The 27,032-nt window shown below is 61.2% G+C and overlaps 9 protein-coding genes across 9 annotated transcripts; 3 read left to right on the top strand and 6 right to left on the bottom strand.

Annotated features, from left to right (window-relative positions):
* Window positions 1-933: 933 nt before the first annotated feature.
* On the top strand, window positions 934-2,631 carry VTJ83DRAFT_7294 (uncharacterized protein; the record flags this gene model as incomplete). Its single annotated transcript, XM_071014100.1, has 3 exons — window positions 934-993; window positions 1,105-1,404; window positions 1,492-2,631. 3 exons carry the CDS (start codon window positions 934-936, stop codon window positions 2,629-2,631), a joined length of 1,500 nt encoding a protein of 499 aa, XP_070863511.1.
* A 575-nt stretch (window positions 2,632-3,206) lies between these two features.
* On the top strand, window positions 3,207-4,803 carry VTJ83DRAFT_7293 (uncharacterized protein; the record flags this gene model as incomplete). The annotated part of the gene is made up of 3 exons (XM_071014099.1): window positions 3,207-3,409; window positions 3,510-4,007; window positions 4,164-4,803. The coding sequence occupies 3 exons, from the start codon at window positions 3,207-3,209 to the stop codon at window positions 4,801-4,803; spliced, it is 1,341 nt and encodes a 446-aa protein (XP_070863510.1).
* Window positions 4,804-6,593: 1,790 nt separating this feature from the next.
* VTJ83DRAFT_7292 (uncharacterized protein) lies at window positions 6,594-7,017 on the bottom strand (the record flags this gene model as incomplete). Its single annotated transcript, XM_071014098.1, has 2 exons — window positions 6,594-6,668; window positions 6,877-7,017. 2 exons carry the CDS (start codon window positions 7,015-7,017, stop codon window positions 6,594-6,596), a joined length of 216 nt encoding a protein of 71 aa, XP_070863509.1.
* A 2,686-nt stretch (window positions 7,018-9,703) lies between these two features.
* On the bottom strand, window positions 9,704-11,284 carry VTJ83DRAFT_7291 (uncharacterized protein; the record flags this gene model as incomplete). The annotated part of the gene is made up of 5 exons (XM_071014097.1): window positions 9,704-9,918; window positions 10,011-10,651; window positions 10,763-10,898; window positions 11,003-11,132; window positions 11,264-11,284. 5 exons carry the CDS (start codon window positions 11,282-11,284, stop codon window positions 9,704-9,706), a joined length of 1,143 nt encoding a protein of 380 aa, XP_070863508.1.
* A 1,131-nt stretch (window positions 11,285-12,415) lies between these two features.
* Window positions 12,416-12,894, bottom strand: VTJ83DRAFT_7290 (uncharacterized protein; the record flags this gene model as incomplete). The annotated part of the gene is made up of 2 exons (XM_071014096.1): window positions 12,416-12,661; window positions 12,760-12,894. The coding sequence occupies 2 exons, from the start codon at window positions 12,892-12,894 to the stop codon at window positions 12,416-12,418; spliced, it is 381 nt and encodes a 126-aa protein (XP_070863507.1).
* A 488-nt stretch (window positions 12,895-13,382) lies between these two features.
* On the bottom strand, window positions 13,383-17,091 carry VTJ83DRAFT_7289 (uncharacterized protein; the record flags this gene model as incomplete). The annotated part of the gene is made up of 2 exons (XM_071014094.1): window positions 13,383-14,369; window positions 14,437-17,091. 2 exons carry the CDS (start codon window positions 17,089-17,091, stop codon window positions 13,383-13,385), a joined length of 3,642 nt encoding a protein of 1,213 aa, XP_070863506.1.
* A 1,188-nt stretch (window positions 17,092-18,279) lies between these two features.
* Window positions 18,280-20,279, bottom strand: VTJ83DRAFT_7288 (uncharacterized protein; the record flags this gene model as incomplete). The annotated part of the gene is made up of 6 exons (XM_071014093.1): window positions 18,280-18,841; window positions 18,906-19,357; window positions 19,435-19,590; window positions 19,653-19,969; window positions 20,043-20,165; window positions 20,237-20,279. The coding sequence occupies 6 exons, from the start codon at window positions 20,277-20,279 to the stop codon at window positions 18,280-18,282; spliced, it is 1,653 nt and encodes a 550-aa protein (XP_070863505.1).
* A 4,517-nt stretch (window positions 20,280-24,796) lies between these two features.
* VTJ83DRAFT_7287 (uncharacterized protein) lies at window positions 24,797-25,327 on the top strand (the record flags this gene model as incomplete). Its single annotated transcript, XM_071014092.1, has 1 exon — window positions 24,797-25,327. One exon carries the CDS (start codon window positions 24,797-24,799, stop codon window positions 25,325-25,327), a length of 531 nt encoding a protein of 176 aa, XP_070863504.1.
* Window positions 25,328-25,592: 265 nt separating this feature from the next.
* VTJ83DRAFT_7286 (uncharacterized protein) lies at window positions 25,593-26,344 on the bottom strand (the record flags this gene model as incomplete). The annotated part of the gene is made up of 2 exons (XM_071014091.1): window positions 25,593-26,218; window positions 26,326-26,344. The coding sequence occupies 2 exons, from the start codon at window positions 26,342-26,344 to the stop codon at window positions 25,593-25,595; spliced, it is 645 nt and encodes a 214-aa protein (XP_070863503.1).
* Window positions 26,345-27,032: the final 688 nt, after the last annotated feature.

Raw genomic sequence — 27,032 nt, 5'->3', positions numbered from 1 at the left:
CCGTTGAGGAAACGGTCGCCCGAGAGGCCGCAAAGCCTTGGTTCAGACACCGATCCAACACAAGGGCTGACCGTGCCCCGATCATAAGACGAGGGCGAAGCTTTTTCTGTTGGTATCAAGAACCAAGCAGTTGGTGGGAGGGAGGGTTGGATCAGGCAGCCTTCGCAGAGAGGCCTTGGGCCTTTGGTTCGGGCCAAAATGCAGGCTTGCACTTACACCGTAACGTCCCAGGATGGCAGGATGGCATCAAGCCACATCAGAGCCACACCGAAAAAAAAAAAAAAAAAAGAGGATTGGCTGTAAACCAAAGAAGCTTGGATTGCCCAGGTACCGCACAGTACCCTAGCGAGGAGTTGGCGATGAGGTTTCCGCCAGACCCGACCAGGCCTTGATCGATGACGCACATGTCCAGGGTTGTCGGCGCGATAAGTTGGCGCTTGTTTGAGGAACCTGCAGATCCGCAAGCCGGGAATGGTGGGGCCCGGTGACCCTGGCGGCGGCAGCCCGCCATAAGCCGCGCGTGCTGCCCAGCCCCAGGCTTATCTCCGGGCAGAAACACAAAAGGGGGGTTGGTTGGCTGGACATGACGGGGGCAGCGTGACGGGGGAGGCGTGACGTGGGCCATCTTATCACCTGCGATCTCACCGTGAGCATCTGCTTACATACCTACTACCTACCTACCTACCTACCTACCCACACAATAGAATTCCGGCATCACCGGGCCCCGTATTCCGAGCTTGCTTTTGCTTGCCAAGGTTGACGAAGCGCCTGAGCTGCCTCGCATTGGACCTTACCCTTAGAATCGTCACCCTCATTCTTTTTTGCATCTTCCAAGGGGATACGGAGCACTTCTAGCCATCTCGACCAAAGTACCCCCCCTTTTTTACCCCCCTGAGGCCTGAGTCCGTCGCCAATTCTGCAACAAAGTTCACCATGGAGGAGTACACAGGCGGCAGCGTTGAGGCCGACCACCTCTGCGTCCTGGTGCACGGGGTAAGATGCATTTTCTACCAGCCCACACTCCTATGAGCCGCACCACCCCCCGTCCCCCCCCCCAAAACAACAGACAGAGAGCTAACCAAAAACTGCACTTCTTGCGTTCAGCTCTGGGGCAACCCATCCCACATGCTGAATATCGCCAAGGCCCTGCGTGCCCAGTATGCCCGCGACCAGGTCTACCTGCTCGTGGCCAAGCGCAACAGCGGCTCCTTCACCTACGACGGCATCGAGCTCGGCGGCGAGCGCGTGTGCCTCGAGATCGAGGAAGAGCTCGAGCTGATCCACAGCCGTGGCGGCAACATCACCAAGCTCAGCATCGTCGGCTACTCCCTCGGTGGGCTGGTCGCGAGATATGCCATCGGCCTGCTCCACGCGCGCGGGGTCTTGGACAAGCTCGAGTGCATGGTACGGCGTTCCTCCTTCTTTCTTTTTCTCTCTCTTCTTCGAAATTTTGTTGGTTCTGGACGCAGAGGCTGACGCGGCATGGGGCAGAGCTTCACGGCCTTTGCCAGCCCCTTCCTCGGCGTCCGGACCCCGCTCCGGGGCCTCGCCAACCAGCTCTTCAACGTCGTGGGCGCGCGCACCCTCTGCATGTCGGGCCGGCAGCTCTTCGGCATCGACCGGTTCCGCGACACGGGCAAGCCGCTGCTGGCCGTGCTCGCCGACCCGGGCTCCATCTTCCTCCGCGGCCTCGCCCGCTTCCGGCGCCGCACCCTCTACAGCAACATCGTCAACGACCGCAGCGCCACCTACTACACGACCTGCATCACCAAGACGGACCCTTACGCCGACCTCGCCAAGGTCCAGGTGCGCTTCCTGCCGGGGTACGACGACGTGATCCTCGACCCGGACGACCCGGTCGCGCCGGCGCCGGCGGCGGCGCCGGCCGGTCCCGAGCCGCTGGCCGCGCGGGCGGGCCGCTGGGCGCGGCGGGTGCCCCTCGTGCTCGCGCTCACCGTCTTCATCCCGCTCGGCCTGGTCGCGTTCCTGGTCAACTCGGCCGTGCAGACGGTGCGGTCGGCGCGCCGCGTCAAGCTGCACGAGAGCGGCCTGGCCGGCGTGCCCGTGGACGAGTTTCGCCGGCTGGACCTGTGGATCCGCGACCTCCGCGAGGCCGTGGAGCACACCTACGAGAACCTGAACAGCGCGCAGGAGCACGAGTACCTCGTCAGCAGCAGCGGCAGCGGCGGCAGCAGAAGCAGCAGCAGAAGCAGCAGCGGGGACGAGGCTGAGGCCGGGATGGACGACCGAAGCGAGAACACCTCGGTGGATGGGGAGAGGAGGGCTTGCAGCGGAAACGGGGAGCAGGAAGCGGTGGCGGCAGTAAGCAAGGACGACGACGACGATGATGATGACAAGAGTGACGCCTCGGCGGCGGACCGCGAGATCCTCGCCCTCGAGAGGAAGGCGTCGCGCGGCCACCACGACGGGCCGTTCGCGACGTTGGCGCTCGCGCCGTACCAGTTTGCCGCCATCCAGGCGCTCGACGGCCTCGGGTGGCGCAAGTATCCCGTGTGGATCCGCAAGCACCGGCACAGCCATGCGGCCATCATCGTGCGCATGAACAAGAAGGGGTTTGAGGAGGGGAACGTGGTGCTGAAGCACTGGGTCACGGAGGAGTTTCTGGTTTGAATTTTTTTTTTTCTTTTCAATGGCTCAACGGCGAGCTGGCGTTGAGGGCTTGGATTGCTGTATGTAGACATAGCAGAGGCGTTTGTTTAGAGCGGGTTGGGTTTGGGAGGGAGGAAGGCTTGCATTCCCATGGAGCCTGCGAGGTTTCCAAAACTTCTTGGTTGTGTATCTAGATGTGTGTTATCTTCCGTGTATGTTGCAACTCATACAATCAATTCATTCTCTTGGTGTAGTACCCAAGTCCACTTTTTCCTCTGTTGATGTGCGTCAGTTGTCTCATCTCCGTCGTGCTCTTCGTGCTCTCGATGAATATTGGTGAGTTGCCAAGACATCGAGAACGTTGGCTCCGCTTACACTGCAACGCCGGCCAATGATGGCGGCGCAATTTCCAACCCCGGCACTTGGTGACCCGACAGTCTGGGCGAGATCCACCGAGATGCTGAAGACGCAAGCAGGGCGAAGGGGTCCTCGTGGAACGGGTTCGTCGCATCCGTCGCTCGACCTTGTAATTAGCTGATCCCAACCCCCCCGGACCCGAGATCGCCCGTTTCCGTTCTTTTTCCCTTTTCCCCCGCATGTTCAGGATGACGCGATCCTCGCGCCTCGCCGGCCAAACGTCCAAGTACTTTGACGCGGCGACGAGCACGACGGCCGCCACGTCGCGCCGCTTGACCCGCTCCAGCCTCGCGCGCCTCGCCGCCTCGACCGACGAGGAGCGCGCCGGCAAGAATGCCGTCGCCGACGCGGCGCTGGCCTCGGGCCCGACATTGAGGACGCCGTCACCGCCGTGACGCGCAAGCGCAAGCGCGCCGGCACGACCGCCGCGGCGGATGGGGCCTCGCAGCCGGCGCAGCCCGCCTCTCGGGCGCGGGTCGCAGGGGGGAGCAGGACGTCGACGACAACGACGACGACGACGACGACGATAAAGCCCGAAGAAGAATCCGACGCCGGCTCGACGGCGCCCGCCCGCAGCCGCGGCCGCGTCCGCAAGCCCGCCCGCAAAACCACCGACCCGCCACCGGCGCCGTGACCATCGCGCCCCCGACCGACTGGGAGGAGATGTACGCCGTCGCCAAGGAGATGCGGCTGCACGGCGCCGCGGCCAACGCGGCCGTCGACACGATGGGGTGCGAGCGGCTCGCCCAGCGCGGCGCCAGCGCGCGCGACCGGCGGTTCCAAACGCTGGTGGCGCTGATGCTGTCGAGCCAGACCAAGGACACGGTCAACGCCGAGGCGATGGCGCGGCTGCAGAACGAGCTGCCGCCGTACAAGGCGGGGGCGCCGCCCGGGCTGAACCTCGAGAACATGCTCGCCGTGGACCCGAAGCTGCTCAACGAGCTGATTGGGAAGGTTGGGTTTCACAACAACAAGACAAAGTACGTCTTTTGTCTCCTCCCCTCCTTTTTTTTTCTTTTATTGTTTCTCTTTTCAAGCTACAAACTACCTACCTACCTACCTGCCTACCTACCTACCTAGGAGGAATAGAAGCAAGCTGATGATGACAACCTCCGCCCACGCACGCACAACCGCAGATACCTCAAGCAAACCGCCGAGATACTCCGGCGCGACTACGGCTCCGACATCCCCCCCACCATCCAAGGGCTGACCTCCCTGCCCGGGGTCGGCCCCAAGATGGCCCACCTCTGCATGTCGGCCGAGCACGGCTGGAACCGGGTCGAGGGGATCGGCGTCGACGTGCACGTGCACCGCATCACGAACCTGTGGGGGTGGAACGGGCCCCGGCCGACGCGGACGCCCGAGGAGACGCGCGCCGCGCTCGAGAGCTGGCTGCCCCGCGACCGGTGGAAGGAGATCAACTGGCTGCTCGTCGGCCTGGGGCAGGCGGTGTGCCTGCCCGTGGGGCGGCGGTGCGGGGACTGCGAGCTGGGCCTCCGCGGGCTGTGCCGGGCGGCGGACCGGGCCAAGGTGAACGAGGGCAGGAGGAGAAGAGAAAAGGGCGGGGAGGTCAAGCGCGAGGCGAAGGCGGCGGAGCAGGTCAAGGCCGAGAGCGAGCTGGATGGGGACGGGGAGGAAGCCAAGGTGAAAGCGAAAGCGGAGGAGGACGAGGCGGCGGGGCGCGAGGGGGTCAAGGAAGAGGCGGACGAGAAGAAGACGCAGCCGGAGGGAACGGTGAAGATCAAGAAGGAGGAGGATGCGGACGTGGACGGATGACGACATGATCACCAGCCGTCGGTGGTTTGTAAGTAGGACGGGAGTCCGAGATGCTGGATATTTTATACAAACATATACATAATCGATAATACGTCTACAGCCGGGACTAGGGCGCTCTGCACTGAAAGCACAACCTCTTGGCTGTTGCTCCCAGGGTGGATTCACGGACGGCTCCAACGGCACGCAACCGGGGCCGTTCTGGATACATAGTAAGATGGACGAGGCACAGTCACAACAGAGCGTCCACCAGGAGGTAACCTGACCCTAACTACACAGTAGACCACCTACCTAGGTGGGGGTAGTTACTCCGTACCACCGTATCTACAAGGTATTGGTTAGTTATGCACGCCATCGCCGACTCGGGGGTGGAGGGGGAGGGGGATCCGCTTCGGCTTCGGGTCCCGAATGGACGACACCGACACCTTTCATCCGCTGGGGAATGGAATGGAGCATGATAAACCCCCCCCCCCCCCCTTAACGGCGCTCCACTTGAGGATGCGGCGGGAACTGCGGCGCTGCGCTGTCAAGGGCTTGGCGCGGTCGCGGGGAAGCGAGTCATGCGATACGATATCGGAGGAGCCCTCATCCCGGCGGGCGGCTCGCCGAGCGCATGGGCTCGTGGGAACTACTGCCGCGGCTGCGGCTAGACCGTGTGGTGGTTTGCGCCATTGCGGCCCGACTTTCGATGTTGCCCCCTTTCCCCCCCCCCTTTTTTGGGGCTCAGGCCGCAAAAGCTCGGAGAAGGGATCTACAGGCGGTGTACACAGTACATCATCTCGTTGCGATCGCCATGCGCGATCGGCGTGGTGGTTGCCCTTCTTTGACATGTTGTGCGGTTACACGATGAAAAATCAGGCACCTTGTACCAAGTACCAAGGACGTTGGAAACGAGTTTGTTGAGAATTGTTATCTTGCTATTCGCGAGAAGGGATGGGATGTAATACCCCCCCTTACTCAGCGCTCTACTGCTGAATATTCCCCTCCTCCCCTTCCCTCTCCCCTCCTCTCCTCCTTTCTCACGCCCCTTGATGAAAAGCAAAGGGGAAGAGAAGAGAGAGGGAAGAACCAAAGCTAAACAAGTGAAAATAAATCCGCCACCGAAACGCCGCGCCGAATCATTCAATGTGGAATATGTACAATGGCAAAGACCGTCATCTCCTTCCCACTCCTGGCGTCTCGGCAGCTCCGATGCTACCTCGCCATGGTGTGTGGTCCAGGATGACGATAAGATGATGTCGTAAGATGGAGGGGTAGCGTGCGCGAAAACGGAATCGTCGCTTCGCTCCGCAGTTGGTGTTTCGGAGATGATAGATGATGAATGGGTGAGCGAGACCTTGCCGAGCACGAATGCGGGAGGGCGGAGCTGCGATATGCGCTGGCTGGGGGAGGGGGGGAAGAGGCCGGGAGAAAAGCGGCCATTCCGGTTTTCGCGACCAGCTGGGTTTGTTGTTGCGCAGGGAAGAAGGTGTAAAAGAGGTGGTGTAGCGTAAGATACGTCGGGATTCGGTCGCCTCGGGTCGCCGAGTCGCCGAGTCGCCGGGTCGCCGGGTCGCGAAATCGGCCGCTGTCGTCATTGGGAGGAAGGGGGGGCCTTTGCCCGACGAGATCCGAGCGTCCCGAAGCTTGCGGCCGGGCGTCCCCTCCCCATCACCCCGCGGCGCAAGGTCTATTTCGTCCTGGCGCAAAACCCCTCTCCCCTGGTCTATGACGACAGCATGTCGAAAGACCCGGCGACGGCGGCGGCGGCGGTGGCGGGGACGTGAGAGCGTACGACGCTGTACGCTCCTTGTTTAGATCGTCTTGATGGCTTGGGTCCTCTCCTTGTTGAGCTGCGAGAGGTTCTGCTCAAACGCCTCGCGTTTGCACTGTGCGGACGAGGTCAGCCAGGGAAACGTCTTCAGGCAACACCTCCGGCGAGAGGCCGGCTAGCCACCACCAGTCCTGACGCGCCGGCGACGACGAAGAAGAAGAAGACGAGGAGAGCGATGATAGCGCGGCCGGCTCCTCCAGCCCCTCCCCCTCCTCCCCCTCGGACTCGGACGCAAGGGGCAACAGCAGCAGCTGGCAACTTACGTCTTCGAGGTTCTGGCACTTGTGGTCCTCGAGCAGGCGGTGGGCGCTGCAAAAGTGGCCGTCGCAGAAGCTGCAGTCGCCGACGATGCGCTGGGCAGCCGACTTGCACGACTCGAACGAGCACTTGACCTTCTTGGCCATGTTGACAGCCGGGGCGGTGTGTACGTGGGAGGGGTGGGTGGGTGGTTGGGCTGTGGCGTGGGTAGGAGAGAGCTTGTAGAACAGCGGTGGGTGGGCCGATGTAGATGGAGATGTAGATGGAGAGAGAGGAACGGCCTTGGGGGTCGATGGACGATGCCGAGTGCAAGCCGTGCAAGCAGCAAGTGATGATGCCTTGTTGGCGAAGGGGGAGGAAAAAAAAAAAGGATCAAGTCCAAGGGGAAGAGCCCGAGGGCGGACGCATGGGATTATAAAGAAGGGAGCCCGGGCCGGGCTCGGGTTTCGGGCATGGTGGAGGTGGCAGGGCGAGCAGGGCGAGCAGGGGAGCGCAATGACAACGAGACAAGAGAAGGCATGCGACTCACGTGGTGTTGTGATCCCTGGTGCCGGTGGCCAACTCATCAAAAAAAACACGGGCTACACCACGTCCGGGGTATAGAGACTGGAACCTGGAACGGGGTGGAAGGTCTTGGACAAGGCCCAAGGTTGGGTGCTGGCGCTGGCGCTGGCGCTGGCGCTGTTCCGGGCGGCGGAGGCGAGGCCGACCGGGCGGCAAAGGTCTCATCCTGTCCATGACTTCACGCCCAGGGGACCCGTCTCATTCGCAAGCGAGTCACCACAAATGACGCCTCTCTCTCTCTGTGTATGTCTCTCGCTCTCTCTCCCTTTTTCCCCATACGAGAGCAAGCAACAAGGCGCCGTCGATGACTCGGTTGGGCACACAAGCACACCCCCCCCCCCCCCCCCCTGGGCCTTTTGGTTGGGTGGCGGCGCACGGCTGTCCGGGACCGTAAAGGACCAACTTAGGTATGTAGAGTGCACACAAGGCTTCCAGGAACCCCCAGCCAACGCCGGAAGCGTCTGGAGGCGCAAAAAGCTTGCAGAGAGGCTCTTTTGGGGGCTCCATTTCCTCAACCAGAGCGCCCCCCCCCCCCCCCCGGCGGGCCCCCCGTCCAAGCTCGTGCCAGAAACGGGTCCTCTGACGCAACACCGCTCATGCCGACCGACGCCATGGCAGCGCCGCCGGGATTCCACCACGAGACTCCTTTCCGTTCACCATCCTCTCGAGAAGCATCAAGAACGGCAACGAGCAGTCCATAGGGTGCTCTTGTTGCGATCAACGCAACCCCGCCCACCTCGTGCTGCCGTAAGCTCCCACTACCCACTCCGTGCGCCTCCCAGCAGAAAACCGCAAACCTCCCAAGGATGGCCTATGTAGGTGGCGTGCGCGCGCGGCATGGCCGTTGGTGGTTCCCTCGTCAGGCAGATATCGAGGCACGCAATGCACGATGGGGACGGGACCAGGGTCGGCGCAACCGCCCTGCGGCGACGTGGGACAACTGGAGATCTCTCTCCACCCGGCCCGGGGGTGCCCGATTGGACACTGTGTCGGGTGGGGACTCACACGGCTCCAGCGTCTTGCGAGGTCTGACCTCGAACGGACGAGATAAGGTACCCTGGGGCATCCCTTATCAGCAACATCCCTCCTCCTCGTCGTCGTCCTCCTCCTCCGAAGCCATCTCAGGTACGAAGAATGCAAGTAATTACAGAGTACCTGTCTGCCTACCTACCCTCCTACCCACCTATACCTATCTAGGTATCGAACCGAGGTAGATTACCACCTCTCTCTTTCTCTTTCTAGGTTCCGGGTTACACAGTAAGATGCACGGTAGATCGATGGCATGTCCGGGGTCTCGGTCCAGTGCGATCAGGTACTCAGGTACTTGTAGTACACAGTATACTAGTGCAAGTACCTACGCTGCCGCCTCCGACGAGGAAGCAGGTAGCAAGAAAAGAATAATAATAATAATAAAAAAAAAAGGCCGGCCATCTGGGCCAGCTAACAACAATCCGACAACAATCCATCCATCAAACCGTCCACCGCCGACTTACTCGGTAGGCAACGTCCGCGTGTCTACCTACCTATCTTATTATGTACCTGACCTGCCTGCCCGCACCTGGCCGCAATGAACCGGCGCGCATGGTTGCGTGCCTCGGAGAGACAGACAGACAGACAGACAGAGGGAGATAGAGAGAGACATTCCTTCGCCGACCCTCCTGCTATCCCCAACACCCAACAACCTGGCGCCGAGAAAAAGAAAACAGGGAACTATATGTATTACCCTACGTGCCGAGAAAGCATTACGGCCTGGCGGCTGCAAAGGGTAGTAGGGTGGTGGACGAACCACACATGTCGTCGGGCATCCTCACATCTACGAGTAAGAAGAGCGACCTATGTTTCCGCGGTGGTAGCCAACGAGACATGGTAAAACAACCCCCCCCCCCCCCTCGATCAACTTTGCCACCACCCCGCCTACAGAGTTACTTAACATGCGCACAACCGGTCATCAACAACAACAAACCTCGCCTCTTCCCGATAGCTGAGCGCGCGGCTTTCTCTCTGGATGCATGTGTTTCGCACGGGAAACGACACCAAAGGGACAGCCAAGTGGTTGGACCCCCCGTCCACGCTGCATGCAGCAGCATCCGGCTTCGGCCATGCGTTGTGTTGTCGCAAAGTTATTCGAGATTCCCGGCCTATTCACAGCTACGAGATGCAGACATCCGCCCCTCCTTCCCGCCAATTTTTCCTCCCCATAGGACTGACCTGACCCAACTGACAACCACCTGTTCCTTCACCCCTGGCCCCCGGCCCCCTCTCCCCCATTTATTGCATGTCAAGCACGGCGCGGATGCAGTCGCCCGACTTCATAACCTCAAAGGCGTCGTTGATCTCGGCCAGGGTCTTGCGGTGCGTGATGAACTCGTCCACCTTGAGGCGGCCCTCGAGATAGTCGGTGACGAGACCCGGGAGCTGCGTGCGGCCCTTGACGCCGCCAAACGCGCTGCCCTTCCAGACGCGGCCCGTGACGAGTTGGAAGGCTACGAGAAAAAAAAAAGCGGCGTGTCAGCACATGCCACCCCTGGGCGAGAAAAGGTAAAAAGACGAAAAAAAAAAAGAAAAGAAAACTCACGTCTCGTCGAAATCTCCTGCCCAGCGGCGGCCACGCCGATGATGATGCTCTCACCCCAGCCCTTGTGGCACGACTCGAGCGCGGCGCGCATGACGCTGACGTTGCCGGTGCAGTCAAAGGTGTAGTCGCAGCCGCCGTCCGTCATCTCGATGAGCGTGTCCACCACGCTCTTGCCCTCGGGCAGCTTCGCCGGGTTGACAAAGTCGGTCGCCCCAAACTTGCGCGCCCACTCCTCCTTGGCCGGGTTCACGTCCACCACGATGATCTTGCTCGCGCCCTGCGCCACGGCGCCCTGGACGACGCTCAGGCCGACGCACCCGGCGCCAAAGATGGCCACGTTGCTGCCCTGGTCGACCTTGGCCGTGATGCGCGCGGCGCCGTAGCCCGTCGTGATGCCGCAGCCGAGCAGGCACGTGCGGTCCATGGGCGCGTCCTGCTGGACGGCCACCACCGAGATGTCGGCGACGACCGTGTACTGGCTGAAGGTGGAGGTGCCCATGAAGTGCAGGATGTCCTGGCCGCGGGCGCGGAAGCGGGTGGTGCCGTCGGGCATGACGCCGCGACCCTGGGTCGCGCGGATCTTGCCGCAGAGGTTGGTCTTGCCCGACTTGCAGAACTTGCATTCGCGGCACTCGGGGGTGCTGTCGCAAAGCCCATCTCGTCAGTTCCTGGAGTCCTGGGGTCCTGGGGGTCCCTGGCGCGGTGGGATCGGAGGAACACGTGGGGAGGGGAGCGGGGGGGTGGCTTCGTACTAGAGCGCGACGACGTGGTCGCCGGGCTTGACGTTCGTCACGCCCTCGCCGACCGACTCGACAATACCAGCGCCCTCGTGGCCCAGGATGACGGGGAACGCACCCTCAGGGTCCTTGCCGGAGAGCGTGTAGGCATCTGTGGCGTGGCAGGGTGGGAGCCCCCCTGGTCAGCCATCAAGGTGCTCTCTCGCGTCTGTAGATAAATACACGGGCCCTCCCCTCCTCCGGGACAGACGTTACCTGTGTGGCAGACACCCGTGTAATGGATCTTGATGCGGACCTCGTGGGCCTTGGGGGGCGCAACCTCGACATCCTCGTAGCTGAGCGGCTGGCCGGCGCCCCAGGCGATGGCGGCCTTGCAGACGATGGTCTGGGGGGGGGGGGGGAGGGATCAAATCAGCATCGGGCGGAAAGAGACCGAAGCAAAAGAAGGCCGGGAGCAAACGAGGATGGCGGGGCTGCAGCTTGGCTTGATGCCCTCTGTGGTTCTCTGTCGCTCACCTTTCCTGCCGTGTCAGACATCTTGGGTGGAAGAGGGGGAGGATGGATGGTCTGCGAAGATGCAAGTCAATCAGGACAACAGAGCCGTTCTGCTTGTTTGTTTGTTTGCTTGTTGGCTTGACAGGAATTGACAAACAGGATTGGGGGAAACCGGGAAGGTCATGAAATCGGAGCTTCCCCCGGTTCCTTTCTGCCCCTCCTGCCCCTCCCTGGAAGGGTATGGGGTCCCAGCCTCGGGGGGGGAGGCGCGCGCCCACGCAAAGGTGGGGTCCCCGTTCCGAAGGGGGGTCAGCTCCATTTGCCGACGCTTGCCTTGCCTGCTTCTTCCTTCTTCCTTTCGGCATTGTCTGCTTGTCACCTTCGGTGATTTCACGGCATCCCGCTCGCCAAGGCCCGGGCCTCCGTCCGCCCCGTCGGCAGTTCTCGACACGTGCTGGAGGCTGGAGGCTGAAGGGTGATGCAGACTTTCTTTTTCTTTCTCTCTCTCTCTCCAACTAGGTAATCAGGATGGCGTTATGTCTTCAGCTCCTCTGCTTCTCCACCGGCTTCCTCTGGATGTGGATTTCTTGGGCTTCCCAGCAGGCGACCAACAACCCATCCATCCCCTTGGGCCACCGGGCGGGATAGCCGCCGGGTGGGATGGATATCCATGGACCCATGCTTTCACCTCGAGGAGAAAAAACGACCTGGAAATCCGCTCCCCAACAAGCACGCCATCCTTAGCCGCCTCCTCTTGAACGCCCCAAACGCTGCTACGCACGCCGTCGGAGCCCAGTTTGGCGCGCCGAGCCGCAACAACGCTTCCCGATTACATGCCTCTGAACAAAACAGACATGTTGCACAAGCCATTGGCCTAGCCAAGCGAAGTCCCGTAGAGAACGCCCCCTAGCCATGCATGCATCAGATCTACTATGTTCAAGGAGTACATTTGTCGTCTTTACGGTTCGCTATCATGAGCAAAAAAACTCAAGCCACTCACTCCCAGGAGCTGAGCACCTAGTGATAGCTTAGAGAGGTGGCAACCAAGCGCCTTATGGGTAAGGATGATGATGATGATGGCTTTTTATTTTTTTTTTTTCTTCTTTTTCAAAACCTTCCTATCACTCTGCCACCGAATACCTACGACCTCTCGGTACCTACCCTCCTACCTGCTCACTCCAGCCACGCTTCTCCCTCCAAAACCTCCTTCCACCCTTGACCCTCCCCCCTCCGAAACTCCCGCGCCTCCACCACGTCCTCCCTGCCAAAGTTCCCATACAGGTGCGGGCACCCGTTCGGCGTGCTCTCGGGCCCGCCCTCGTCCCAGCGCACGCTGGCCGGATCAAAGTTGGCGAGGCGCAGCTTGAGGAGGTAGATGGTCTGATGGGACGCGAAGTAGAGCGACGCGGTGATGGGGATCTGCTCGGTTCCTGGTTGCTTAGCGGCCCGTTTTTTCTTTTGTTTCTCTTTGTCTCGTCGGGCGTGCGGCGAGCTCCGCGGGCATGGGTGAAGCGAACCTGCCAGGAGGAGCTGAGATGGACGAAGCCGTCCTTTTGGTCGAGGTCGGAGAGCGGGAAGGGCGTGGGGATGGGGTCCGGCGGCGCCTCCGGGAGGATCTTGTAGACGTAGCGGGGGAGCGGGGACGGCGCCATGGTGGGTGCACGCTCTCCTGGTTCTGACGGGGCTAGAGTAGAAGCGCTTCTGGGTTGTCTTGCTCGGGTGTGACCCGGGGCGGTGGTTGAGTCGAGAATGCCGTTCTTGTCAGCCCGACCTCCCGTCTTGAAACCTTCTCCACATCCGTCCACCCCCGCATAGGTAGTACCGAAGAAGCTTGGCCTGGGTGATGACCGAGTGCAGTGAGTGGAACGTCAAAATCAACAACCAACAACAACAACAACAACAACAACAACATCAACACAAAGAGTCAAAAGGCTCACGGCGAACAAAGCGAACCAACGTCGGGCCCCGAGACTGACCTGATAAGCCATGGATTCATTCCCAATCTTCCCCGAAAGTCCAAAGAGTTCAAGAGACATACACCACCAAACACAGCAGGCATTATTACCTTGGGCACCCTCCTCTCCGACCGACACCCCCTGAAGAAACCACGCCGGCTTCCGTCGCATCACATCCCGCGCATTTACCACGAGATATCATCCGCCTCCGCCAGCCACAACCCCGCCAGGTCCCTCGCCAGCCCCAGCCTCAGCTTCTTCAAAATGTCCTCTCCCTTCGTCTTCGCCGCGACCCCCTTCCTCCAGTCCCACCCCCTCTTCACCGCCACCGCCTTGCCCAGCGCCCCTGACGCGCCGCTCAGCGACTTCTGCAGCTGGCTCGCCACCAGCGAGCTGCCCGCCAGCGTCGCGTTGCCGCCGCCCGCCGTGCTCTTGCGAAGCAGGTCGGCGGGCGTAGACCCCTTGAGCCCGCCCGGCGCCGAGGCGAGGACGACCTGCAAGAACTCGTCGCAGACCGTGTAGACGCGGCTGCTGACGGCCTGGAGGTCTTCGATGGATTTGAGAAGGATGTCGATCTGGTCCAGCGTGAGGACGGGAGTGTTTGCCAGCAGCTGACCCTGGTAGGTGTTGGTGGCGGTGGTGGCGTTGCTGCTGCTGCTGCTGTTGCTGCTGCTGTCCGGGTCGGAGGAGACGAAAACCAAGGCCTCGCCGAGCAGGGCGAGCAGGAAATCCTCGCTGACGATGCCATCGCGGGTCTGATCGAGCAAGCCGCCGCGGATGTTGTCGTCGGAGCTGGCGATGACGCTGACCAGCGCGGTGGCGGCCTGGCGACGACGCTCGTGCGGGCTCGCGTGCGCCAGGGCGGCGTCGTTGTCGCGGATCTCGTAGAACTGGCGCAGGGAGGCGTAGCCGCTGAGCATCTTGCCCAGCAGCTCGGCCGCCTCCATATCCTGGCTTGCGCACTGCTCGAGGGTGTTTTTGCGGTCGGTAAGCAGCCGACGCAGGTAGTCGTCCAGCTCGTTGGCGGGAGGGAAGGCGGTGGACTGGACGAGCGAGTACGAGATGAGCAGGTTCATAACCTCGCGGACCTTGTGCGGGCGGTGCGCGAGGGCGTAGTACCACATGGCTTCGCCGTAGCGGTGGGAGTCGCGGGCGAGGATATCGCCATAGGTCTGTGGCCTAGAGGTTAGTCCTGAATCGATTTGTATTGCATACGCCTCCGGAGGGGTAAGCACTCACCTCGGCCGTGTCCTCAGCGAAATTGGCCATGCCCAGCTCGGTGAGCATCCCCCAAAGGCGGTCCACCATGCCGCTCGAATCCACATGCATGTGCTGGACCAGATGCTCGACCAGATCCCTAACCATCTCCTCCGATCTCTCGGGCGAGTCCATGCGGCCGAACACGCCCATCGACAGCTCCCATCCCTCCCTGGACGCCGACAGCCCCTCGTACTCCGCCAAGGCCTGCGCGTATTGCACCAGCGTGCTGTCCTTGATGCCGTCCACGTCGTCGGGGTTGCGCGGGGCCACGCCGAGCAGGTCCAGGTCGGTCTCGTCGAACTCCTCGAGCGCGTACACGCCCGTCGGCTGGTGCGGCGGCAGCCACCTTCCGAGCGCGGCGATCTCGGCCACGGCGGCGGCCACGGGCAGGGACCAGCTGCGGAGAAGGCCGATGACGCCCTTGACGTTGCCCTCGAACGCGCACGCCATGCCGATCTCGACGGGGTTCTGCGAATCGAAATGAAAATCCGACTCGACCGCCATGTGGAAGCTGCGCGCGAGCCGGTCGAGGTAGCTGTCCGTGTCCGCGACAGCGGCGGCGGTGTGAGCCTCGGACGCGAGGACCAGGGCTTGGGACCGCGACAGCGACCGCGACGCCGAGAAGTTGTTCCTGTCCAGGTGCGGCTGGCGCTCGTCCCACCAGCAAAACAAGCCGACGGTGGCCTCGAGCCAGTCCTGGGCGGCCCCCAGAATGGCGTCCTCCTGGCCGAGGACAATGTCGAACAAGACGTTCAGCTTCTCGTAGATTTCCCAGGGCACCTGGCTTTCGGCGCGACGGGCCAGACCGGCCATGGACTGCCTGGGATCGGCGGTGCTGCTGCGGGCCGAGGACGTCGACTCGCCAAAGACGTTGTCCCGGCCCTCGGCGAAGCGGCGGAGGTGCTCGAGAGCGCCCTGGGCCCGCACGCGGAACAGGGTCCAGTCGCTGCTCCAGATGTCCCAGTTGCCGTCGTAGCCCGGGCACGACTCGAGGGTCCTGATGGCCTGGTCGACGGCACGCTGCACGTTCTCGAGGGCGCGGGAGGTGTAGATGTGCTCTCCACGCTGGTCGTGGCGGACGTGGGCCCAGCCGGCCTCGCTGAGCAGCCGGGCCGCATCGGCCACGCGGCCGCGCAGCAGCGCCATGAAGACGACGGCCCAGAAGAGCGAGTGGCAGGCCGGGCTGGGGCGGAACCGCAGGATCTCGTCGATCTGGTTGCCGTACATGTCGTGGTTCTCGTTCAGCCAGCGGAACAGCGTCTCGGGGAGCGGCTCGGTGCGCGTCAGGCCGCCGTCGTCGCAGCGCGTGTGGTGGATCTGAAGGACCAAGTTGGCCAGGTACCAAGCCTTCTCGAAAGGCGTCGTGTCCGGCCCCGGACCGATGGTGGCGACGCGGTCTTCGGAGGGAAGCGGGAGCGTGTCGACGTAGCCCTTCCAGAGCGCGGCTGCCTTGGCCGCCACCGACGCGAGCGTGTCGTCCAGCTTCTCCTCGTCGTCCCCCTCGCCGACGCCTTCATCGTACAGCTTGGCGAGCAGGTCCTCGGTGCCGAGGATGACGTACGGGGGCTCGCTGAGAGGCGCGGCGCCCATGCGCGTGTACTCGTCCTTGGCGAGGGCCGCATACTGGAACTCGCGGGTCCTCGCCGGGCCGCCCGCCTGGAACGACGAGGCGCGGTAGATGTCCTCGGCCTCGCGGCGCACACGCTCGAGCGCCGCCGGCGTCGCCATCATCATCAAGTCGGACCCCAGCTCGCTGGGGTCTCTCTCCGCCTCGGGATCCTGCTCGGCGGTGGATGGCATGTCCAGCCACATATCGCCCTCGTCGTCGTCGTCGCCGCCGTCGCCGCCGGGTTCGCTATCCCCCTCCTCGTCAAGCGGCACGCCAAACGTCCGGGTCTGCGGCTGCGGGCTCTGGTCGTCGACGGCGATGGCGTTGCTGAGGCGTGACGGCTGCCGGGTGCGCGGGGGTCCTCGCACGGGCGCCCTGGCCAGAGGGCTCTTCTTTGCGCTGTGGCCCTTGTTGATGCTCGCCGCGAATATGTTCTTGCTGTCGCCGGTCCCGGTGAACCCGCCCGCGGAATCCAGACCGCCACCAATGCCGGTAAAGAGCCCGCTGTTTCCGGTTCCGGTCCCGCCTGTCCCTGAAAAGAGACCTTTGGGCTGAGAGCTCTCTCCGCTGGTGAACAACCCCTTGGGCTGGGAGCCCTCGCCACTTGTGAAAAGCCCCATTGGTTGAGAGCTCCCGCCGCTGGTAAACAGCCCCTTCGGTTTCTCTCCTCCCCCTACTCCTCCTCCTCCTCCTTCTCCACCAACACCACCACCCGTAAACAACCCCTCGGGCTGATTGTTGCTCGATCCCAGCCCCCTCATGATGGAGCCGCCCAGGTACTTAGCCGAGGGCGCGCCGGCGGGGGTGAAACTGGCCGTGGACAAGTCCCCAAAGTCGTCCTCGTCGTCGGCGTGGCTCCGCCTGTTGGTGCTATCAAAGAGGCGCGAGGGCGGGGCGCCGGCGGGCGTGGTGGAGCTGTTGGAGGTGGTGGTTTCGCGGAAGAGGTTTCGGCTGCCGCCGCGCTCGGGGGTGGAGGGGGCGGACGGGTCTTGGTGGATGTCGAAACGGAACAGGCGGTTAGACATTGTCAGAGAGAGCAACGTCAATGGCGTCGGTTCGATTGCGGTGCGGTCGCGCCTTCGGTGGGCCGCCCTGTGATCGTTTGTCGCAGCCGCAGGGCCGAGGTCGTGCTGGCGGATTGGGACGCTGAATGGATCGATGAGGCCGATGGCAAACTTAGGGTAGTTTGCAGGAGAGGAGGGTGCTCAGAACCCGTGGCTATATGCTTGCTGCTTCTCGCAAACGTCCGTCGATCGAGTGAGGGGGAGAGGGAGAGAGAGAGAGATAGAAAATCGCAGACGCCAGGCGAAAAAAGAAGCAACCACAGCAGCAGCACCGCAGGCTGCGCGCGTGTCGCCGCCGGTCAAACAATCGATTTCTTTTTTCGGCGCGCTAACACGTTGATGTTGGCATATCGAGATGGAATGTTTCCAATACGCTGATTGGCCAGGCAGAATCAGGTATCGGAGTGGTGTGGTGTTGCTGGACGGCGATGCAATGGTTGATGATGGAAGGGAGGTCAAGGTTGCGTTTGGGTCAACAAGCTCCAAAACTTCTTGTTTCCGCTGCCCAGCTTTTGCAGCTGTCGGTCGTCGCAGCAAAGGGGAAACGCGACCTAGCGCGCGCATCGGCAACTTCCGTACCGCCCCACCCAGCCTAGCGTATTGCGTAAGAATACGCCTCTTTAACAATGACTCTCGTAACGAAACGTGACGCTGCATGGTACCCAAGTACTCCATACCAAACTGCTTTGATGCGTCTTGTTCGGTAGGTTGCCATCTCTGTGGTTCGTCCTCGACCAGTCTGATGGTAGCTACAAGTCCGGCCTTTTCGCGGCAAGGTACGAGGTACCTTGGATACCTCCACACCCCTACGAAAGCCACCCTGTCGTCTCTTGGAATTGGCCTCACCACTCCATTACGGTAGCTAAACAAATGCAAAATATATGTGTACCATGAATCAACCGAGAAAGGCAACGCAGCCAGCGACTGGAATCAAGGAAAAGAGACAAGCGTTATGTACCTGATATGATATGCACACCCATCACACCTACCACGGTATACCGATCAAATCCGCCTCCCGACCTGCCCTCCCGAGATGCCATCCATCCTCCGACAAAAGAAACCAAAGAGATGAACACCCTTCATTTCCCCCCAAATGCACTTCCCACCTCTTCCGCTCATCATAACAGATTACCCCTCGCCGATTCCCCATCATCCCAAGATAACCCGCGCTCCCTCCTTCCCCAACACGCCCCTCTCCTTCGGTTTCGGACTATTCCCCCTCCCCTTCTTCCCCCTCAAGAACCCAAACACGCCGCCTCCGCCCTCGTGCTTCCCGCCGGCACCGCCGGCGGCGCCAAGCTCGTTGTTCGCCCCGCTGGCATCCGCAGGGAGCGTCGCGTCTTGCCGTGCCAGATCGCTCCAGCTGCTTCCCCCGTCGAGCGTCACCTGAACACCACCGGTGGGAGACTCGACGATCATGCCGGCAGGGCCACCGCGCGTGGGGCCTGTCCCAGCGCGGGCGTTGGGAGCGTAGGGCTGCGGATAGGGAGGGAGCGGGGGTGGCCGTCCCGGAGGGTTGTTGCTGCGGCGGGTCGAGTGGTTGCTTGGTGGGCGTTGCTGATTCTGATGGGATTTGGAGTCGAGAGATGGGGAGGTGCCGTTGGTGGTGGGAGCCGGGGTGGCTTCGTCGGTCGTGACGGCCTGTCCTTGGACGCGCTGTTCTGAGTCGTTGCCGCTTGCTTGTTGCTGCTGCTGCTGCTGTTGTTGTATCCTATGCGTTGTTAGCATGCGCCAAAAAAAAAGAAAAAAAAGGACGAGGGGGAAACGGGACATACTTCTTGTAGGCGGCGACTGTGTAATCAAACGGCCGGAACTCGGTCTCGATCATGCGATACAGCTCGTCCTCCCGAATCTCCTTCTCGGTAGCGTCCTCTTTTAACCTCTCGCGGGGCTTCTGCTTGCGCGCGCGGGCCTCTAACGGCGCCTCCTCCAGCAACAGCTCCTCCAGGTCGTACGTCGCGTCAAAGTTGGTCTTCTCCGAGGACGGCACGAACACGGGCTCGATCTCCTTGCGTTCGAGGGCGACAAAGTCGATGCACGCAAAGAACTCGTGCTGAGTAAAGCTCTCCCACGTATGGCCAAGGCGCTTCTTCGGGTCGGCCTCCAAGGCGTCCCTGATGGCGTACATGCAGGGCAAGGAGACCGGCGGGTTGGTGACGGGGAATTTGGGCCGCGCCTGTTGGATGACCTGGCTGAGCGAGTTCTCCGAGTTGCCTTCGAATGGCCTCTGCGAGGGTTCGTTAGCCATGACGCTCGAAACCCCCCTCAACGCTAGAACCACCGGGGGGGAAGCACATGACGTACCTTGTTGTAGATGCACTCATAAAACAAGACTCCCAGGGACCACCAATCCGCACGAACGTCGTACCCGTTGCCTGCATAGACTTCTGGCGCCAGGTACGCGAGCGTGCCCGACTTGCTCGTCAGGAGCTTGCCGGGTACGATGTCGGACGCGACATTCTGCAAAGCGGACCGGTCAGCTGTTGTTCCCCTGAATCTCCAGCAGGATGGGCTGTCCATACAAAGTCTGTCAGGTGCACGTGCCCGTCGGCGTCGAGGAGCACATTGTCCGGCTTCACGTCGCGGTGGATGATGCCCTGGCCGTGGATATACCGCAGGGCGCATCCCAGCTCCGAGATCCAGAACCGCACGGCCTCTTCGGTGAAGGTTTTCCTCGAGATGTGGAAGCGCAGATCTCCGCCGCTCATGAGGTCGACGACCAGGTACATGTACTCGATATCCTGGAAGCTGTACCGCAAGTTGCAGATGAAGGGATGGTTCACGTGCTCGAGCATTCGCCTTTCGCGTATGATGTTGCGGACGCTCTCGGAGCGGACGACTGGGTGTCAACGAGTCAGCCGCTGTTGGCTCTCTGGCGCGCGCCAGCTCGGCGGAGCTTCGAGGAGCCTTACCTTCATCTTTGCGGATGTACTTGAGAGCAAACGACAGGCCTGTGTCTTTCCTCTCGACGATGCGGACCTTGCCGAAGGCACCTCGACCGACGACCCGCAGGAGACGGAAGTGGTTCAGGTTGACTGGCGGCACCGTGGTCAGCAGGCGAGGCTTGCAGAGAAGAAGGGAGCCGAAGAAGCCTGGCAAGACTTACCCTCGCCGTCGAGATCGACGGGCTTGCCCTGGCTGTTGCCCATGGTCGCTGATGACTACCCACCGCCCAAAACGATCCAAGTGGCTGTCTTTTGAAGTTTCCGACGCGGCGGATGCAGTCACCGACCCATAGAATTCCGTCTTGCGTCTTGCCACACGCGTGGTTGGGCTTATTGGGCGGCCGGGATCGCGTCCAACGTTCCGATCAAGTCGCAGGCGGTACGGATCGAAACCGATCGGCGTTTGGGGGGGGCCGGACAGCGGGAAACGAAACGGCAGGACGCGAAACGAGGTCCGTCCGTCGGGCGCGGTGTGTTGAGAGAAAGAGAAGCCTCGCGGATAACGGACAACTTTTGCGCGGTGGTGGCTGTTCCTCGAGGATTCGGCGGTCAGGCTACCTCGGAGCCGAAGGGTCGAGAGAGGTGCGCTCTGGGCGGGGCAGCGTGCCGGATAAGCGAGTGGCAGGCACGAGATGAGACAGGACGATAACGTTCAATGGGAACGTTCACTCGACAGCTCGGGGCTGCAGTTTCGGAGGAGGGGTCTCGTGAGCGACAAGGACGACGGTTTACGACGACGATGCCACCGGTGGGAAAGAAAGGGGAACAAAAAAAAGGGCCACGAGCCGTCGTGCTCGATGAGGTGAATTGGTTGCTGCTTTCAGGCACGAAGAGGTGGGCTGCGTGGTCCACCGTGAGACGAAGTTCGAAAGCGCCCCAAACCAAGAAAAGGGGGGCGGGTTTCGCCGAGAATGGATCCCTGGGTCCAGGGCCGGCTTAAGAGAGAGCAAGAGGAGGGGGAGCACGCTGCGATGGAGTTTGGGGTCTGTGAGGTTGTGGGGAGGCGTGGTTTGGGTTTGGGGGTCACGGCCTGCCAAAAGGGTCCCCTGGCCTTGGAGGAGGGTTTGGCGTCTTGGGTCGACCAGGGATCTTGCGACCTTTGGCCCAAGCGTCCGTCTGTCCCTTTACTACCTGATAGTGGATTGGGAGGCTATGTGCCAGCGGGGTCCAACGTGCGCTTGGCTAACTTGGTTTAGTTATCTGGCGCTCCGTTCTAGCACTGATTGCACCGAAATCAGGGCCGCCGCCGCGTCCCGAAGGACTGGTTGCAAGACGCGGACGTGCGGAAGAAGACAATGGGGATACCCGCTCCCGCTGGCTTGGGACCATGGTGTAATCTTGCTAGTAACGTATTGTGCACCGCAGCGGAAACAAAGAAGATTTCCCCGAGGGATATCCCCGAGGGATACTCCGTCGGTACCCTAAGGTGGCCGTCGGGAACCAAGGACGCGCTGCGTGAGGTGGGATGAATCGTCATCGCCGACTGAGATGATTCACAAGCGCAGATCGCGGCCCTGAATTAGCGTGGCGCATGGCTTCTGCAGCACACACCAAGCCTGGAGCGGATGGCGTTCCATGGATTGCACCCCTCCTCTTCCTCTTCCGGGCTGCTTGCTCCCCCTCCCCTCGCCCTCGCCCTCGCCCTCGCTCCCGTCAGCGAGCCAGAACGCCAGCAAGCCGTCCCATGCGTGAAGCACCTCAAATTAGTCCAGCACTACCGGCTCGGAAGCCAACGGGTTTCAGTCGCATTCCGCATGTCTTCTCTTTGTGCTCCGTCAGCCCCGATGCGCGATGCAATTAATGCCACATGGCAGCACAGCTCGTGACACAGTCTGAATCTCCCCCTGTTCCAGGGCTCGGCTCTGCGTCCTTCTATTGGACGGCGAGCAAGGAGACGGCACGGCACATGTCTCAACGTTTGGTTGGCCGCAGCGCGCGGTGTGGATGGGGATCGGCGGCAGCACCGAGGGAAAGCTCGGGCTTGGGGATCGTGACCTGACGCAAAGGTCTTCGCTCGCCTCCGCTCAGCCCGTTTTTGCGTGGCGACCTCACCTCGCGGGGAGCTGAGGGAGAAAAAAGAACCAAGCCCGGCGAACGGAACCGGGGGGTGGAAATTGGCTAGCCGGGTCAGGAATGGTGAAGGCACTAAGAGGCCTGGTCATCTCGCGCCCCTTGAATGTGCCATGTGGTCCGGGCACTAACTTATCCTGCCTCCCCAGAAACGCAGAAACGCGGAGCCTGGTTACCTATCTCGGGCAGAAGGATGGAGAGCTGCGACAGGACAACGCCTAAGCGTTAACGTTATCAGCTGTTCGGTCACGGGGTCATCGTGGGGCTCGCGGCGAGACCAAGATGGAAGCGATCCATGTCGCCGTTCTATTGCCAAAGGCCAATTCAATTCAGTTCGTCTTTTCCCTGGTGTATGTACACAGTATGTATGTACATAGCGCATTGAGAGGTCGCGTCCACACCCACCGCATCTTCGCTTTCGCCCCCCTTAAAAAAAAAAAAAACTCCAGGCGCAAAGTTGGGCGGAAAGGTCCACTTTCAGCGTGGCCTGTGGAGCCTGCACACGCCGTCTGCCCTGCATCTGCAGCCGAACATTCGACGAAGACGACGTGCATGGGACAGCATGGGGAAGACGAGCAAGTCTGTCTTCCCCCCGCCGTGCAACGGTTCAACGACAGCTCGTGGATGGGTGGAAGGGAGATGATGTGGTAAGCCTCAATTTCATCCTGGAACGTGCGTTGGCTCCAATGGGATATCGCAGCGGCGATCCTACTTTGACATGAAGGTAGGTGCGGATGAAGTGCCGAGTGTGAAATCGGAGGACAAGGTTGGCTCGTCTGGAGCTGGCACGGCGTCTCAGTTAGAGTGTGGTGGAGACGAGACCATCTCGCTCCCCAAGTTGCAGCGGTGCTGCCCTGTGTCGCAGCAGCCGGGGTCGTCACCAACCTCCCTGGCCACGGACCGGACCCAAGCACGAGCATCGCAGACATCGCCGACATCACCAGCGGGCTCGGACAGTGGACACTGTCGGCAATCTGGCATTAGTGGGAACCAAATGCTCGGCTTCGTGCTAGGGAGCCCAGCAGGACCTCTGTGCCGTGGCATCTCGGTCCGGGGACGGCGACGGCGACGAGCTTGTGAGTCTGGGGCTCTGCGTGGATCCTTTGGACCTTTTTTTTTTTTTTTGGCCAATAACTATCTACGCAGTAACTATCCGCCGGTTGCAGCTACGATAAGTGCCGCTCAAGGCTGTCCGCAACGCGTGCGCCTCCAACGCCGGGCTGCAGCTTGCTTCATGCATGTCGCTGCATCCATGTGCCACCTGAAACCGCTTCCCCCGAGAGGAAAACTTCCAGAAGGCTTCTGTCGCCTTTCAGGGGGGCCTGCAGCTGCACGCAACAAAAGATGCAGACCGCCACAGCTTGACACGAGGCTACCCCTGTGAGCCAATACCATCATCCCCAGGCCCTGGGCTGTCAGATTTCATTTCTCTTCTTGTCCCCCGACAGGCTCGGTCAATTTCATCCAGTGGAACAGAACAATAAGCTCTGTACGTGGAGTTTTTTTTCCCCGCCACCCGGAGTGACTACCAGCAACACAGCGCACGGCATGCAGGGGGCTGGGCTGCGAGGGCCCTAGGTATCACAACTCGGATCTTCGTTTTTCTGAGCGCAAGCACACAGTGGCGTTAGTTACTGCGTATGCACTGCGAACCCTAAAACACGATCTACAGCCAAGCAGCCAAGCAGCCAAGCAGCCTCGTCAAATGGCAAACCCCCATGGTTATGGTTCTCTGGTGGGCGGGTGCATCCCTACAAGAGGTAATACGCAGTAGTAACCCAGCTCTGCTTGGCAGCCCGTTGGCCTTTCGCTCTCTCCGACTCGGCCATGCTGTTCGTTGTCCCACTGGAATGGAGCATGGATGCCGCCACAACCCAGGTATGGGATGTGTTGTTGAAAGGAGAAGGTGCAGGACATGGACATGGCCCGGCAGCGGCCAGCAAGAGACCATAACGACGGGGCGGCACTGGATGCGAACCTGGCGTTCCGACTTTCCCCTATCTACCTACCTGGTACCCAGAGGCCTCAAGGGAAAAAACCACCAGTCAACAGGATTAACTACAGTAAGCAAGCCCATCGAAAGCCACAATCGAGCGACAAAACTGCCACAGCTCCACCAGACAGGGCAATGGGTTCCCATCATCCTGGGGTGGGTTCCATTTTGGGATTTGTGTTCGAGGAATCAAGCGGTGGCCCCTGGGCTCCCTAGCGGGCCTTTCTATGTAAGCCTGCACAGCAAGAAAAGGCCTATCAACGGCCAGGTCCCACCAGCGAGCCCTGTCTTCCGTCGACTTGCGTCCCGGACGTCATACTCTCTACGCAATGGTCAACCCATGGCTTGAACATCCAATGCAACTATTGACGGGACCCATGTGTCATAATATAGTAGACGGGCGGCGGGCTTGCACCCAGGACCCACTGCAGGGCTGTGGTATGATGTCCCGTTAAGGATGACGTCACAGCTGGCATCGACCTGATCGTTGGGACCGCAACGGCGGCTTCAACACCAACGGGCCGTCATCAACAACGCGAAACACCTTCAGGGGCCTCATTGAGCAGTCTTTCTGAATCCTGCATCTTCTTCCTAACCGTCGCAGCCCCAACAAGCCCCAACCCCCAACCCCCTAACCACCAGAGCACCTCCTTAGTGTATGTACACCATGGCCCGCTCCGCATCTACCCACACCCTTCTCCTCCTCTCTCGCGCAGGCGCGACGACCCTTGTCCCCAGGGCCTCCGCCTCGGCATCATCAGCATCAAAATCCATCCTCTCCTCGCGGCCACCCTCCATCCCCCTTCCCCTCCTCTTCTCCTCCCGTCCCTACCACACCACCCCGCGCCTCACCGCCTACAAGGACGACCAAGACCGCAACACCCTCAAGCCCCGCCCCTCGGACGCAACCAAGAGCGGCAGCGACGACGACGTCGCGACCAAGTCGTCCGACGCGGCCTTCAATTCAAACAACCCTGCGGGACCCCAGGAGGCTCTGGCAAGCTCGCAGAGGGAGGCGCAGCAGAGGAGGGCGGAGGGGAGCAAGAACGGAGATCCGCTGGAGGTGAGCGGTGCGAATCCCGAGGTGTCAAAGCCTCCCGAGGCCCAGGACCCGGAGAATACGAAGGGGAAGGAGAGGGGGAGTGGGTGGAAACAGGCAAAGAAACATGGGAGGGTGGCGCCGATGTAGAGGGGGAAAAAGGGAGGATATGATGGTGAGAGTGTTTAACAACGGTGAGAGGCAGGGTGGGGTTGTACGTGTGTGTGTGGATATAGATTCTCGCTGAGGTGCTTGTCGTGACGCCGTTGCAATGCATCTGATCCATCCGTCCACCCAACCAACCATCCATCCATGCCATTAGGTTCCATGTGCGCGTGAACTCTTTGTTCGCATATCCCACCCACCGCCTGCTTGCCGGACCAGCGTGCGCTTCTTTCTCCCTCTCCTCGCCCCTTCAGGCATACAGCCCATCCATATCATCCTCCTCCTCCTCGTCGTCGTCGTCGTTCTTCTCCACCACGATCTCCTTCCTCTTCCCCATCTCCTTCCTGCACAACGGACACGTCCCCTTGCCCAACAACCACGGCCCCACGCACTCCAGATCAAACCGGTGCGTCTCGTGGCAGGGCAGCTCCACCACGAGCGGGTACGGATCGTCCAGGTACCTCTCGGCGCAGATCGGGCACGCGTCCTCCTTCTTCAGCCTCGAGCGCGGCACGCGGTCCAGCCCGTCCAGGAAGGCCTGCGTGACGCCCTCGATCTGCCGTGGCGGGTGCGCCACGTCGACCTCGAGGGCCTCGACGAGGGAGCGGAGGAAGTCGCGGTTCTCTTCGGTCGGGGCCGTGGTGGCGAGCGTGCCCATCTGGTCTTGGATGAGGCGGAAGAGGGCGGCGGTGTCGGCGGGGTTGGGGACGGCGTGGGGGTTGTGGTGCTGATCGAAGGGAGAAGAGGAAGAGGCGGTGGTGGTGGTGGCGGCGGTGGACGAAGGGAGAATGTTGTGCAGGTGGGCGGTGAAAGTGGACATGTCGACTTGTCTGCGTCGCCGGGAAGTGGACGGGGCGGGCTTGATGTTGTGCTCGACTGGCAGAAATGTTAGCAACCGGAGGTCTATCATAGCATCGGGGTTCGCGATCATGCTTTGGCATGGTCGTGGTGGGGTTCTGCTGCGCCGGAGCTGCGGTGCTTACCTTCGTATTGGCTCGCCATGGTGGGCGACTGGTGTTTTTTTTGTTTGGTTGTTTGAATGCCTAGGTTCTAGAAATGTCGGAGAGGAAACTGCAAGTCCAAGGGCTTCTCCGGGAGGCGGATGCGGCGGCAGGATCTCAGCCGATATAGTAGTAGATGTTTGTCGCAGGCAACTTGAGGTGACGCGGAGCTTCCATGGCGGGGAGCTTTCCAGCTCCAGCCCGCCATCGTCTTGCGCCTGTAACGCAAGGTACCTCAGGCAAGGTAAGGTGGATAATTACGGTTACCGTACATACGCAGCAGCGTATAGTACAAGGAGAGAGTCCCTTATCGATACGGAAAGGCCGGCGTCCGCGCCGGCTTCGTGTTCGGGCCCGAAGTGGGTCGGTCGCGGAATGAGTCCCGGCTCTCTCAGGGGAACCTCTGACTTCGCCTTTCTTGGCTTGGGCCCATTGTCCTGATTTGATAATGCAGCCCCCATGCCAGTGACCAAAATCGTTCCCTCAGCTCTCCTCTGCCCTCAATAGCGCATGTGATTTTTCCATACGTGGACTCCATACGCTTGCGTCCTTCTTAGACTCGGTGGATCGTGAGAAGGCATTCGCGATCTCGTTCCAAACACCGCGCGCCTCGCCTAACCACTTCTAGCCCTCAGGAACATAGTCTCTGCGTAAACAATAAGGCTGTGCTGCGCGGTTGGCCCGCATGC

The sequence above is a fragment of the Remersonia thermophila genome, chromosome 7, assembly GCF_042764415.1.
Source record: "Remersonia thermophila strain ATCC 22073 chromosome 7, whole genome shotgun sequence".
Taxonomy (NCBI): domain Eukaryota; kingdom Fungi; phylum Ascomycota; class Sordariomycetes; order Sordariales; family Chaetomiaceae; genus Remersonia; species Remersonia thermophila.
Note: the sequence above shows the minus strand (reverse complement) of the source record. Positions and strands in the feature narration are given on the sequence as shown.